Below are 14,188 nucleotides of genomic sequence, written 5' to 3'. Positions count from 1 at the left end.
TTCTTTGAGAAGATACCAGGATTCTCATCTGATTTTGATGAGTCCTAACCTATTCCTCCAATAAGAGGACTACAGATTCCAAATCTAAATGCTAATATATCTAGGAATATTTATTTCTTTTAAACAAATAATATCTCACACACAAAGATTTGAAATATGTAAGAGTTCTTATTATTTTTAAGAAAGTTTAAAGTACAGTATATGGTGCAGAGACAACCCCCTTCTGGACATATCTCTCATCTTCATTATAATACAATGCAATGACTTATTTTTTTTTTCAGACTCCCAAAACCAAATAGAGACATTTTTGAGGCAGTTCAAATCTTGGGTGTAAATTTTATTGTTTTCAAAAGGTGGAATTAATTAATTCAAGGATCACCTTTATTATTGAACTGCTGATAGAAATTCTAAATTTGTGAGTAGTCATGTAGTTTCTTGAAGAAGAGGCTACAGTATTTGCTTTGATCTGCTTCTCACATCCTGCATTTCACTGATGTAATAGGTGTTGGCAGTCGTTGGGATGCCTGAGGCAAACTCTGGCTGACCGCCACCTTGCGGTCTGACCAGATGTTGAATGATGCTGCAAGGTGACAAGCACCATTGTTTCTGATTCAGAATGAATCTCACTGGTCCCTTTCTAGACACAGAACCACAACAATCTGTATTTTTGTATGGAAATATGTGGGATATATACCTAGTTATACAGTATATAAAAATGGAATGCTGTTTTAGTGGGATCATTTTTCTTCCTCTCAGAAAATGTGTGCAGGAATTTCTTTAGAGTATATTCTTCTTTTTGGATCTTATTTCCTCTTAAACTCTGGCAGAGTTACTCTACAAATATTTATTTTTTATCTGACTTTTATTATTGTTTATAAATAAGAGAGAGAGAGAAACTGGCCCAAAGTCAGTCTCTCTCTTATTACTGGCCCAAAATCACCCAGCTGCTTTTTCATGCTGGCAATGGGATTAGAACTCATGATCTCTTGGTTGATCTTAAATTATTTGGTGTGTTATAATCCTTGGAAATTTTTTGGAGTGCTTTTCGTTCCAAAGTTTCCTTCAGAATGAGGAACAATGCTTTGAGAGCCCAGAGGTAAAGGAAATTAAAAGCTAGATTCGTATTGGGGAACCTCTGTTCATATTCCTGCCCAGTACCAAGTCTGTTGCATTGCCTTAGCAAAATCATTGTCATTAAATCTAATCCTCAGTGCAGGAATATTGTGAAGGTGAAAAGACGGGAAATAAAATGCTTCTATGCGACTCAGGATTCCTTGGAAGTAAAGTAAGCCTCTGAATGGTTAAAAAAAACAAAAAAACATAGGAAATGTTAATGAAATGGTCATTTGTATGGAATCTGGTAGAAAACTTTCGAAATTATTTTTGCTGAGTTATTGCCGATAAGGCAGAAGTAAATAAATAGAAGCCCATAGAGAGTATATAACATCACCCAACCCCTGGGACCCAATTTGTGCCAATCACTAGCATCCTGGGACTATGCTGCAGAAATTCAGCAGCAAATTGACTAATTGAGAGCAGAATTTTTCTTATTTTATTTTATTTTCTCTAAAACAGACAGGGAAATGGGAAATTTCTGAGTCTTTGGAAGTAGACTTCTCTGTTTTGGCAGATTGTTACTGATTTGTTAGGAATGTTAGTGGGGAGGGGGGGAAACAATTTCCAAAGATGAACAGCAGTTTGAACCAGTTACCTGAAAATGGTGAAAAAAGTTAGCTATTCATCTGTTATAAATAAGAATAAGAGTTGGATTCAGTCACTCCTTTCAACTCTATAATTCTAAAGTCCCCTCTGTATGAAATTGGAGGCACATAAATCTAATTAATATTAAATAAATGAATAAATAATTCTCTGATTTCCACCCTTCCAAATGTTCTAAGCATTATCAAAATCTAGCTCTTTTAGCAATATCACCCAGACTTATATTTCACCCCATAGTGCTTTATAGCACTCTTTTTGCAATGTCAGCATATTACAATATTGCCCCCAACAATCTTATTTTCCCAACCTCAGAAGGATGAAAGACTAAGTCAATCTTGTGCCAGTCAGGATCAAACTCCAGACTGTGAGCAGAGTCAGTCTGCAATATTGCATTCTAACCACTGTGCCCTCACAGCTCTTAACACAAGGAATATTTTCTGCTTCTTAAAAACAATCAAATCATCTTCATTTACCTAGCATTTTTCCACAGGGTCTACTGGGGTACTGGGTCTACTTATGCCATTTCACAGGTTCAAACACAACCACCATGTCTAATTGGATTATGTTTATTTGTATATTTATATATTTGTTTGTTTCTGGAATGTTCTAATAGGAAAAGGTGCAGGTGGGCTCTCAGAGAACTTAAACAAAGTTCTACACAAAGCAAAAATGGACTGAATAATCAAAGACATTATCATTCTTTCAGTGATATTACCAGTGGGCTGAGAGAGCAAATTTCTACTCCTGGCTCAAAGAAAGTTGGCCATCCTGGTAGTTAGAGATTGTTTCAAGAAGTCCATTACTATTTCGTTAATAGTTCCCTACATGTTTCAATGCCAAATTAACTCTTGGCTCCTTGCCTCTATCTCTCATTCTTGAAGCTATGACTAGGATAGGAGAATGATTGTGAACTTGTGTCTGGCCAGATTCTGCTGCGCTTGCTGTAATTCAGTTCTCAACATTCCTAATGATTTATTTATTTATTTATTAAAATTTATATGCCACCCATATCCAGTGACTCTGGGCAGCTTCAGAACATAAATCATCATCACCTATTTAAGCTGAAATTGGTGGGAGCTGTAGTTCTTCAATTTATACAGAGCCCCAGATAATTCTGTTATTTTACTATTACCTAAGTAAGTGTGTTTATTATTGCTGAATCTGCCAGGAATTCCTTGAAGTTTACAGTCCCAAGACAATAATTAACACATCCATAGTAGGGTTGGTTATCTGTCTATGTCTATCAATCAACCAAATTTGTAACCCGCCCCAGTCCTGTCAGACTCTGGGCTGTGAATAGCAGAAAAAAAGAATAAGCTCATCATAAGCAATTAAAACTAAAGCAGTCAGTTTCCTGTGATAGCCTAAATAGGCCCCACAATCAATCTGAGCAAAAGACTGTTTTAACTTGCTTCTAAGATATAAGTAAGACTGATGAATAAATGCCACCTTGTGAAGCTACCATACAATACCAATTAAAATATATAGAATAGTAATATAGTGATTTACTACATCAATGTTAAAAATTATCATGTATTGTAAAAGCAGTCTAACCAATATCCAGAATTCTACACATTTGCCTGTGATTTTGTCAATGTTTACTTGGGAATAAGTCCCACATAACACATATGCAGTTAATATCTGACTGCTGTTTTCAACTGAAAGGGATGCTATCCAATTCCTTTCCACTACACATAGATTGTTGGATAATCATTTCAGCACATAAAACCCTCTAGTGCTGTGTCTTTTAAATATCTTTAATCACTGCCATATGCCGCTGCTCTGACTATCATTTTTCAATAACTATCTATCTACCCATCCATAACTATCTGTCCATCCATTTCAGGAGAGGGCTTATTTAACCGCATGCACTCAAAAGCTTGATAGGGCTTATTATCCAGGGAGGTCTTATTTTCGGGGAGATAGGATATCTATCTATTTATCTATCATCTATCTATCTATCTAAAAATGGCATGAACCCCTAATACACCTCTAATGCCTCCTATTTCCCCCCCCAAAAAAAATCAACCCTGTGAAGTGGCTGAGATAGGGAAACTGACCCAAAGTCATCAAGCTGGCTTTCCTGCTTAAGAAAGATCTAGAACTCACCATCTCCACCAATACACCAGATTGACACTCTTCCTAGGAAACTCATAAATTTAACACAGCTTTTAGCTGATGCACAAAGAAGAGGCATTATGAGGAACTAAAAACATAGGAAGTTAAAAAGTAGTTTTATGATTTTTTTTATGAGGACAGGTTTGCATTACGTATCTCTTGCTGTAATGTATTTTTCCCCGATTACATATGATATGGTATTGAATCTTGTCACAAGATCATGATATAATGTTCTGAATATCTAAATGCCTAAGAAAAGCAACACTGAACCACAACAAAGATGCATCTAATCTAGTATCCCACATTAGCCAATCATCTCTTTATGGGAAACCCACAAGCAGGAATTCAATACTGTCTCCTCCTCATGTTACAGTAGCTACTTAAATTGGGACATGTGCTGCAATCAGAATGGATAATTACTTAAAACCAATAACATGCTCCATGTTCAATATTTCAGGCATGCCCACTGTGGTAAATATAAAACTTTAGAATAATTTATCCTAAGTGTATTTCACCAAGCAATGAATGGTCGACTTTAAATCTAAACACAATTTAATACAATACAATACAATACAATAGCAGAGTTGGAAGGGACCTTGGAGGTCTTCTAGTCCAACCCCCTGCTAGGCAGGAAACCCTATACCGTTTCAGACAAATGGCTATCTAACATCTTCTTAAAGACTTCCAATGTTGGGGCATTCACAACTTCTGAAGGCAAGCTATCTATCTACCCATCCATAACTATCTGTCCATCCAGAAATGTTCTGTATCAATTAATTCTCTGTCTCCGCTGTTCAGTTTAAATGTTTATCCAGAAAATCTGTGAATTTAATCCCTTTCTTGGATGGGTGCAAACCATCTCTTTTGTACAGTTTTTCATTGGACCAGCTGCAGACATCATGACTAATAAAACCAAAGCCTTCCCTTTTACACCACTCCTTTAGCCACACATTAAACTCTTCCACACACTGGCCCAGCATTTAAGAGTTGACAGTAATTTGATGGCACATAATTGATCTTTTTTTCTCCCCTAGTTTTCCTACTTGGAGAAGCTGTTACTTGTCCATGGAGCCTGGAGTTACAATCGAGTGACAAAATGCATATTGTATTGCTTCTATAAGAATGTGGTTCTTTATATTATTGAGGTAGGTAACATTAGCAATATATGCCATGTTTGTTTCTCTTCCTTCATTGATTATAGCAACAGGAAATGTATATATTATTGAAACTCTCCTGTCTGTCTTTCTGTTTGTAATCTTGGGCAAAATGATGCATCATAGGACAATAATTTTTGAAGCAAGGTACCTCAAATGGGTTAAATTAAAGAAGGCATCCAAAATCCACACCTATGATTCCCATGGAATCTTCTATCAGTTTATTTGCAGTTGTGGTCGCTGCAAAATTACAATGGTTAGCAACAGTCATGTGATCATGATTTCCAACTACACTTCCTAGAAACCTGTAGATTGTGTTGTGCAAGGGAAGACAGGAGAAGAATATCCCACCCTCTTTCTTATCTCTCTTTGGTCCAATTGGCTGGTGACAAGGTTCAACGTGCGAGCAGCGATTGGCTGTTTTAGAACCAAGGCCAAAAACTGAAATCTCTTGAGAGCAGTGGATAGCAAGGAAAGGGCAAGGGTGCCTGCTGGTGAGATAGGCTGGTCAGGAGGTGCCAGCAGCTGACACGACACCCTTCGGAGGCCCTTGGGTACAAGCTGGGATGGGGAGCAGGGGTGCACTTTTCCTTGCAGGCTTCAGCTTCCTTTGCCCCTCTTACCCCTCAGCAAAGTGGTAGGCAGTTTCAACTAAATCATAGTCACTCCAAAGCTATTTAAATATATGATGGGAGTAGCCTTCTAACAGCACCATCGATTGTACATTTTGGTCCTCTTTACCTCTATTGTTTAGAAATATTTTGGAGTAATGTTTGCCTTTAAACTTTTATGTTTAATCAAATTTCTAAAACAGTGGTTCCCAAACTTGGCAACTTTAAGACTTGTGGACTTGTGGGCTCTGCTGGCTGGAGAATTCTGGGAGTTGAGGTCCACAAGTCTAAAAGTTGCCAAGTTTGGGAACCACTGTTCTAAAATATGAAAGCTGGATATACTATTGTACCATTGAATTGAGATATGGTATCAGGAGATGATCTGATCATAGCTTCTACATGCATATAGAATATAACTGTGATTTTCAGATGTATGCTTTGGGCTTCTTTTCAACTAAATTTTGCATAGCATATACTTTTGCATGTTGTGATTCCAAATGGAGTCCCCAAGTCACAATGACCAATTGATGAAAGATGTTATTTCCAAATATTCTTATGTTTGTAGGCTTGTTAAGGGAAGCTTGTTGGCTTTGTCTGTTTATGGTTCTTATCCAGATGATTTTAGCTTACATACCTTTAGCTTTTTCTCAGATTCCTATATATGCTTTGCATGACAAGTGGTCCTAGATTCCTAATTCTTACTACATCAAAGTTTTTTTTTTAAAAAATCAGCTAAATCTATCCACAATTTCAATCAGGTTTTGGAAATCCAGCTTGGTCAGCCTCTCCCTACTGGTTGTATTAGGTGGTAATTATGGGAATTGTAGTCAACATATCTAGTGAGCACCAAAAGCTTAATAGGATAAACAAATAGACTGATTGATAGGCAGTAGTTTTCTGTGCTGTCTTCTCTACACAAACCACCTCATTAAACCTCTGTGGGATTTACTAAAACCTAAAAATGCATAATAGCTATTCACCAGACTGGAAGTTTAAAGATGTAGAATTTCTGCTGACTCATGTGCATATACCTGAATATGTTTATGCAATCCATGTAATTAACTGGAAAATAGAGAAAAACCTTTTTTTTCCATGCTGCATTTATACTTTACAATGGAAACTTGAAAGCTGAGGATAGGCGCTTGTTCGGATATTGCCATGCAGGTACCCCCATGTCTTATCAAGGCTGTTCTTTATTGAGTTCATAAAAATAGCATTAAAGTGAAGCGACTTGGCAGGTGTCTGGTCCCACTCGTGACTAGACATGCAGAGGACTGAATGGGGAGATTTCAGCATGCAAAATGTGAGCTCTACCACTGAGTTTTAGCTTTGGGTTACTAACACCATGAAAATAACTTAGCTGGCCAATTTTTTTCTACTTAACTGTATCTTAACTGTAACGGCTTCTTTTTGACCAAGATCAATTGGAATGAGTGCTGTGGGTAACTGAACCACAAAAGAATACAATTCTTAAGGTGATTCATCTCTCTTTGATTCTTCTTATAAAAGGGGAGATTGTTTTAATGGATGAAGTTTGAGGATAGCCAGGAATGATAGAAGGTTATTTTTTTAAAAAAAACTATAAACTAGGGTTAAATAAACAATTTTGTATTTGTATTTGTATTTTATTAAATTTATATGCCACCCTTTTCCCTGGGGGGACTCAGGGCGGCTCACAACTCAAGAGGGGAGGGGGAAAAAACAAACTTTAGACATATAGAACAATACAAATTTAAAAAACACAACATTCATACCATTCGGGCGGGTTACAATCTTAGTCCCAGGCCTGACGGGATAGCCAGGTTTTGAGGGCTGTGCGGAAAGTCTGGAGGGTGGTGAGGGTACGAATCTCCATGGGGAGATCGTTCCATAGGGTCGGAGCTGCCACCGAGAAGGCTCTCCTCCGCGTGGTTGCCAGTCGGCATTGACCGGCAGATGGAACTCGGAGGAGGCCTAATGAGAAATGTCTGAGAGAAAGGGGAGAAATCTACGCCCTCTGAGATCAGTGGGGTCATACCGTGTTTCCCTGAAAATACAACATGTTCTGAAACTAAAGCCTTGCCACATTTTTCAGGTGGGCAAAAATATAAGTCCCCTGAAAATAAGCCCCCTGAACAACACCCCCCTCCCTGGCCAGGCAGAGCACCGCTCACCAACCTAGCGGTATCCCGAAGGCACCAAGCTGCGGGTGCCGGGGGGGCGGAAGAAAGGCACTCACGTTGCTTGGCACTTTCGGGATACTGCTAGGTTGGGGAGTGGCGTTCTGCCTGGCTGGAGGGGGGAGTTGCTGGGTGGCTGCTCCCTTGCGAGCGGGCTCCCGAAGAGCCAGGCACAGCCTCAGGGGTGAAGCAGCCATGAGGTGACCATGCTTACGAGCAGCCACCCAGCAAACCCCCTCTCCAGCCGGGCAGACCTACGGAGTATCCCTAAGGCGCCAAGCCATGTGGTGCTCTGCCCACCCTCGAGCTCCCGCGGCTTGGCACATTCGGGATACCCCCTAGGTCAGTGCATGGAGCTCTGCCCGGCTGGAGAGAGGGGTTGTGCGAGCACCTGCTCTGCCCCCAGCTCGCATGCCTCCCTGCCACCAGGCCAGCTGTCCTTGCAGCCGCCGCCGAGCTCCGAGCAAAACTTCTTCTCCTGCTTCCAAACTCCGGAACTCGGCTTCCGATTCTTCTAGCAGTGGCCGTTCTAGGAGTGTGCTCTATGGTTATGGGCAGGCTGCCGGAAAACTTTGTCCGGCAGCCTGACCATAACCATAGAAAATATGGCTCTTCGGGAGCCCGCTCGCAAGGGATCAGCCGCCTGGCAACCCCAAAACAATTAGCCCTCCCACTCTAGTAAGCCCAAGGCCATATTTCGTGGGTTAAAAAAATATAAGACCCTGTTGTATTTTCAGGAATACACGGTATTTCAACTTATTTCTTGAGCCATTAAAATGTATAAATGTTTGCTCAAGATTGGCAAATCCTAAAATCATTTATAAGAACTGAGTTTTTGTGCCGATCAGCACATCTTTTTGAATATGTAGTGAATTTTTCAATGCCCTTTATACTTTATTATAGTTCTTTATTAAGGATCAGGGACATTCTGGGTTCTTCCTTGATTATGATCACACAGAAAGGAAACAAGCGAAGGATCAAAATGGACTTTGGTTGTAATATGGTTACAATTTATTTTTATCTCAACATATGCTTGCTTCAACTATAGTCTGCGATAGATGGGATGTAGCCTGCTTTACCAATTAAGCTGGCTTTGTACACTTCTGTCTCCAAGTAGTCTAAAGGAGAGTTCCAAGCAGCCTTGGGAAAACTTATCAAAGCTTTTAAGAATTTGATCAAGCCCTAGGAAATAAATATTAACACTTGCTACCCAGCATTGGATTCTGATTTGGTTTCAGGATGCAAAGACTAAATCAAACAAGATGAATAGTAAGGGCCAAGATCAGACCAATCCATTATAACAACTAGCAAGGGGTGTCTTCAGAATATGGTAATAAAAGTCAAGATAGTGACTGCAGCAGTGTTACTGGGCAAGACCAGTGGGATGCGTAGCATACTTTTGTCAAAAGCAAAAGGAGGTAGAGATCCATCCCATCTCATCACTGGGACAGAGGCCTTGGAGACAAACTCTGCTGCCATGGAGAAACATTGCAAGTAGCAGTGAGAATTAGAGGTCCCGGGGGTATAAAAAGGAATCCTCTAATGTTAGAGACGCTGGACTTCTACTTTTCATTACTTAGATGAATGAAACTAATATAACTAGGACTGTAGTACCAAGGATTCACAGAGTTAGCAGTATGTGTTTAAATGGGGGAAGAAACCATACTTTTTCAGCAATACTCTTATGATTTCCTTCTGCCTTCACATCCTTGTTCTTGAGTCCATCTCTGAATAGTTGCATGCAAATGGCCAAACCGATGATTTCTGTAGGATCTTCCTTCCTCCCAGTCTGTCACCATATCCAGTAATCTTAATGGGTATCTGTAATTGCCTATGGCATGGAATCCTGCTATTGTTCCCCATCCCTCCTCCCTTTCAGACAGCTAATCACTACCAAACACACAGTGGAAATTGCTGATAGCACCACATGCTATGTCAGGAAAGGGTACCTTGGAATGGCTGATACAAAAGTGTAAGGCATGTACACCAAGAATGTTTATAACATTTACATGCAAGTAACTTTAACTCTGTTATTAAATGCTTAAGAATATGCAGGCTTTACTTCAATTAAAAAATGTTAAGAAGAATTGTCCACACAGTAACTCACCTAATCACTAGTTTTTAGGAAACTGCTGCTTAGTTTTCACCAGTGCAATTTAATCTTTATTTAATTTACATTGATAGGATTTTTTTAAAAAATTATAACATTGATAACATGGTAGATTAAAAACCTAAAATAGCAAATTGGTGGTTGTAGAACCTCTGCTCACAGTAGAACCTCTGGTCACAACCATAATTTGTTCCATAACTTTGGTCGCAAACCAATTTGGTCATGACCCTAAACTAATTTTGGAAGTTTGGCGCTTACAAAAAAATTGGCGTGGAAGGGAAAATTGGCTGCAGGAAAAGAAATTGTCAATTTTTTTTAATTCGGAACTGATTTGATTGTGGTCAGAAGCGTTCGTGACCAGAGGTTCTATTGTACTATGGAGTCCTTGGTGCTCTCTGAGCTTGGTTGTTTTCTTGCAGACATTTCATTACCCAACAATGTAACATCTTCTGTGCTAGAAAGAAGTGGGATGTGTTCTCTGTTATATACAGTTGCAGCTCCAGCTCTCTGGAATGATCTCCCCATGGAGATCCGGACCCTTACTACCAGGGGTGGGTTTCAAAAATTGTTCGAACCACCTCTGTGGGCGTGGCCTCCTTTGTGGGAGTGGCTTGCCGCCCATGTGACCGGATGGGAGTGGCTTGCCGCCCATGTGACCGGATGGGAGTGGCTTGCCGCCCATGTGACCGGATGGGAGTGGCTTGCCGCCCATGTGACCGGATGGGAGTGGCTTGCCGCCCATGTGACCGGATGGGAGTGTCCAAGACGATGTTATTACTAGATATTACTAATTACTAGATATTATTAATATTACTAGATCATTATTAATGCATAGATAACTGTGGGACATTACACACCCACCCACACCCACAAACTATGACAGTGCTAGGAAAACACCAAAAAAATAAAAATTCCCCCCCCCCCCCAAAAAAAAGACTGCCAATGAAACCAGTTTTTTTTTTCCTAAGCCTAAGAACAGGAAAGACAAAGTCACTGGAATAAAAACCATCAAGGCAATGTGGAAAATTATAAAGGACAGGCACTCACAGAACCATCAACCACCTCAGAATTACCTAAACAAGTAAGGTGACCAGATTTTCAGATTGATAAAGAGGGACACCATTGACCGGAGGGGGGGGGGAGCTAGGCCGCGGCAGTTACTGCCAGCCCGCGACCTCGCTAGGGACGTCTGGTCACCTTAATTATATACATCCTCTCTCTCTCCATCCATCCATCCGTCTGTCTATCTGACTGCCTATCTAGTTATGGTATCCCTCTCCCTCTTTCCCCCTCTCTTTCTCCATCCATCTATCTGCTTGCCTACCTATCTCTCTCTCTTTCTCTCTATCCATCCGTCTATCTGCCTGCCTATCTGTCTATCTAGTTATGGTCTCTCTCTCTCTCTCCCTCTCCCTCCCTCATTATCATCTATCTCAGTGTTTCTCCACCTTTTTATAAAAATATTTTTTTTATTTTTTTTGTTACATAGACAACACATACCCACAACAATAAAAACAAAACAAAACAAAAAGAAAAAAACCCATCATCACATATAGCATGTCGTTTGGTTACAAGTGTTTTAACATTTATCATTCTTATACATTTATTATTTCATTTAATAGGTTATAATATACAGTTTGGGTTGCTTTGTTTACCATCCCTTCCTCCTGTTATAACACCACCTTATTTTCCCTTTCTTTTCTCCCTCCCTTCTCTACTTTCCTCCTTCTTCCTCTCCTTCCCCTTCCTTCTTCCCTTACCTTTCTCCTACTCCTGCTCTTCCTCTTCCCCTTTCTACCCTCTCTCCCCCTCTTTCTCTCCTTTCCATCCTCCTCTCCTTACCTCTTTCTTCTTTCCCCCATCTTCCTTTCATTCTCTCCTCCTTTCTCCCTTTCTCCCAACTCCCTTTCTGGGAGTTGAAGTCCACACACTTTCAAGTCTCCAAGGTGGAGAAAGACTGATCTATCTAATTAATATAATTATTTCTCCCTCTCTTTTTCACTCTCTTTCCAGCGCATACACGCAAATGCATAGGGCAGCCCACCTCACACACAGGTAACTCCGGGCGGCTTACGGGAAGAGGACAGCTCACCCACGCGGGGGGGGGGGCAGGATTTTGCCAAGAAAAGTTAACTTTCCTGCGAAAGGGGCCGGCAGCCTCTCAGCTCTTCCCGGCCGGGGAGACCTCCCCCCACTTCCACTCCTGCGACCCTCCTCCCGCCTCCTCGGAGCTTCAAGCAAGCTAACTGGGAAGGCCGGGGAAGAAGAAGAAACGGCAGCGTGAGGTCAGCAGTCCTTGGGGGCGCGGCGGAAGCCCTGCAAAAGTGCTCCTTTCCCGGCTCGGCTACCATTGCTGCTGCTGCGGGCGGAAGGAGAGGAGGAGGAGGAAGAAAATAAAGCGGCGGGATGGTCCCTGCAGCCGCCGACGCGGGAAAGGTGCGCTTTGACAGCCCTGCCAAAGCGCTCCTTTCCCGGCTCGGCTGCCATTGCTGCTGCTGCGGGCGGAAGGGGAGGAGGAGGAGGAGGAAGGTAAAGCGGTGGGGTGGTCCCTGCAGCCGCCGAGGCGGGAAAGGTGCGCTTTGACAGGGCTTCCTCTCCGGAGAGGCGTTTTTTAAAAAGAAAAACCCTGCAGGCACCCAGCGACAGGGGCTAGGAGCTAGGAACCCGGAAGTTAATTACTTCCGGGTTCACTGACGAACCGGATCGCAAGAACCGGTGCGAACCGGTAGGAACCCACCCCTGCTTACTACCCTCCCGGCCTTCCGCAAAGCCACCAAGTCCTGGCTGCTCCAGCAGGCCGGGGGGCTTGTGAAACATCCAGCCCCACGGAAATTGTGAATGTTGTGTTTTTTAAAGTGCTGTCTTTGTCTATTTATCCCCTTTCTCTTGTCTATTGTGAGCCGCCCGGAGTCCTTTGGGAGTGGGCGGCATACAAGACAAATAAAATAAAATAAAATAAAATAAAATCAGTGGCTTGCCCTATCTGTGTTAGTGGGGGAATTGTTTCTTCTTGGTAATGCCTCGATTAGGCTGTTGTGGGGTCCTTGGTGCTCTCTGAGCTTAGCTGTTTCATCTTTTTATTTTATTTTTGGTCTTTTGATTGTTTTGAATGGCAGGTAGATATTGTTTATCTCTGTGCTTCTTGGTAGTTGGTTTGTCTGAGTGGCAGACTTCCAGGAATTCTCTAGTGTTTTTAGACGTTTGGGCCTAGGATACAGAGGTGGCTTGCTGCTAGTTTGGCCCGGATCGATCAAACCGGTAGTAGCAGTGGTGGGAGGCTCCGCCCACCCACCTGGCACAGAAGCACTCGAGCACAAGCGCATGCTCGAACCAGTAATAAAAAAATTGGCAACCCACTTCTGCTAGGATACTCACAGTTTCTCAGTTGAAACTATGATTAAATCTGTACATGCATAGGTGCACAATTAGATACAACCTATGGTAGACTATTACCATGATGCCATGCCATAAATCTACTCCAAGAGTGGAATAACTTGCCAAGACCAACTTACCGTTGCCACTCACTGCTGCCAACTCGCCATGAGTCACAACTATCTGGATATCTATATCAGAATCTTAGACTATATAGTTTTGTCCTCTGTTGCTTCATGCTTCAAGGTTTTTTCAGAGCTGTGATTCTTGATTTGAGTTTTGTGCTAGCCAGGCTTAAAGCTATTAATGGCACACTGTAATGTCAGCTGATAACTTTCAGGCACAACATGTGTCATTACAATTACCAAAAGTAGAAGCTCAAATGATGTCATTTTCAATTAGGCCCAGTAATATGGTTGGGAGCCAGTTTTAAAATACAATAGTAACCAATCTCAAATAAATCAAATAATGTATATAGTCTACTGCACAATCATTGACAAAATAGGAGATAATGCAAAGAATTCCATATTATCTGAATTTGTTATACACATTGTATCTCCCATGTCTAAGATGGAAACATATCCTGCTGTATGAAGTATAAATTACATAATTACGTTTCACTCTAATCCAAAAATGGCCAAGTAGAAGTCAGCTCTGACCATTTTGCGTTTGCTCCATTTTTGAAAATGTATTGATTAAATTTTCAGCTGATCTGCAACTTCTAATTTTTATTCCAATGAGTGTCAGATAATTCAATTTTCAATCCCTTGTTGCAAAAGAATATGTAGTTTGAATTACATATGTGTTTGCTCTTTTTACAACTTAGTCCCGAACGGACTTTTTGTTTTTAAATTCCTAATTTAGTATGTTGGCCCCAAGAGTTGCCAAGGAATTGGCCACAAAGATAAATCTTTGTTAGTTTCTTGATGCCTTAATGCAGGGGTG

The 14,188-nt window shown here is 41.1% G+C and overlaps 1 protein-coding gene across 1 annotated transcript in view; it reads left to right on the top strand.

Moving 5' to 3' along the window:
- Positions 1–14,188, top strand: part of ATP8A2 (ATPase phospholipid transporting 8A2) — a 361,217-nt gene that overhangs the window by 178,802 nt on the left and 168,227 nt on the right. The window contains exon 26 of the mRNA XM_032219218.1: positions 4,872–4,982. Within this exon, the coding sequence (XP_032075109.1) occupies positions 4,872–4,982 (111 nt within the window). The remainder of the gene's footprint in view (positions 1–4,871; positions 4,983–14,188) is intronic.

The sequence above is a fragment of the Thamnophis elegans genome, chromosome 6 (assembly GCF_009769535.1).
Source record: "Thamnophis elegans isolate rThaEle1 chromosome 6, rThaEle1.pri, whole genome shotgun sequence".
Lineage (NCBI taxonomy): Eukaryota > Metazoa > Chordata > Lepidosauria > Squamata > Colubridae > Thamnophis > Thamnophis elegans.
This window is presented reverse-complemented; position numbering and strand designations above follow the sequence as displayed.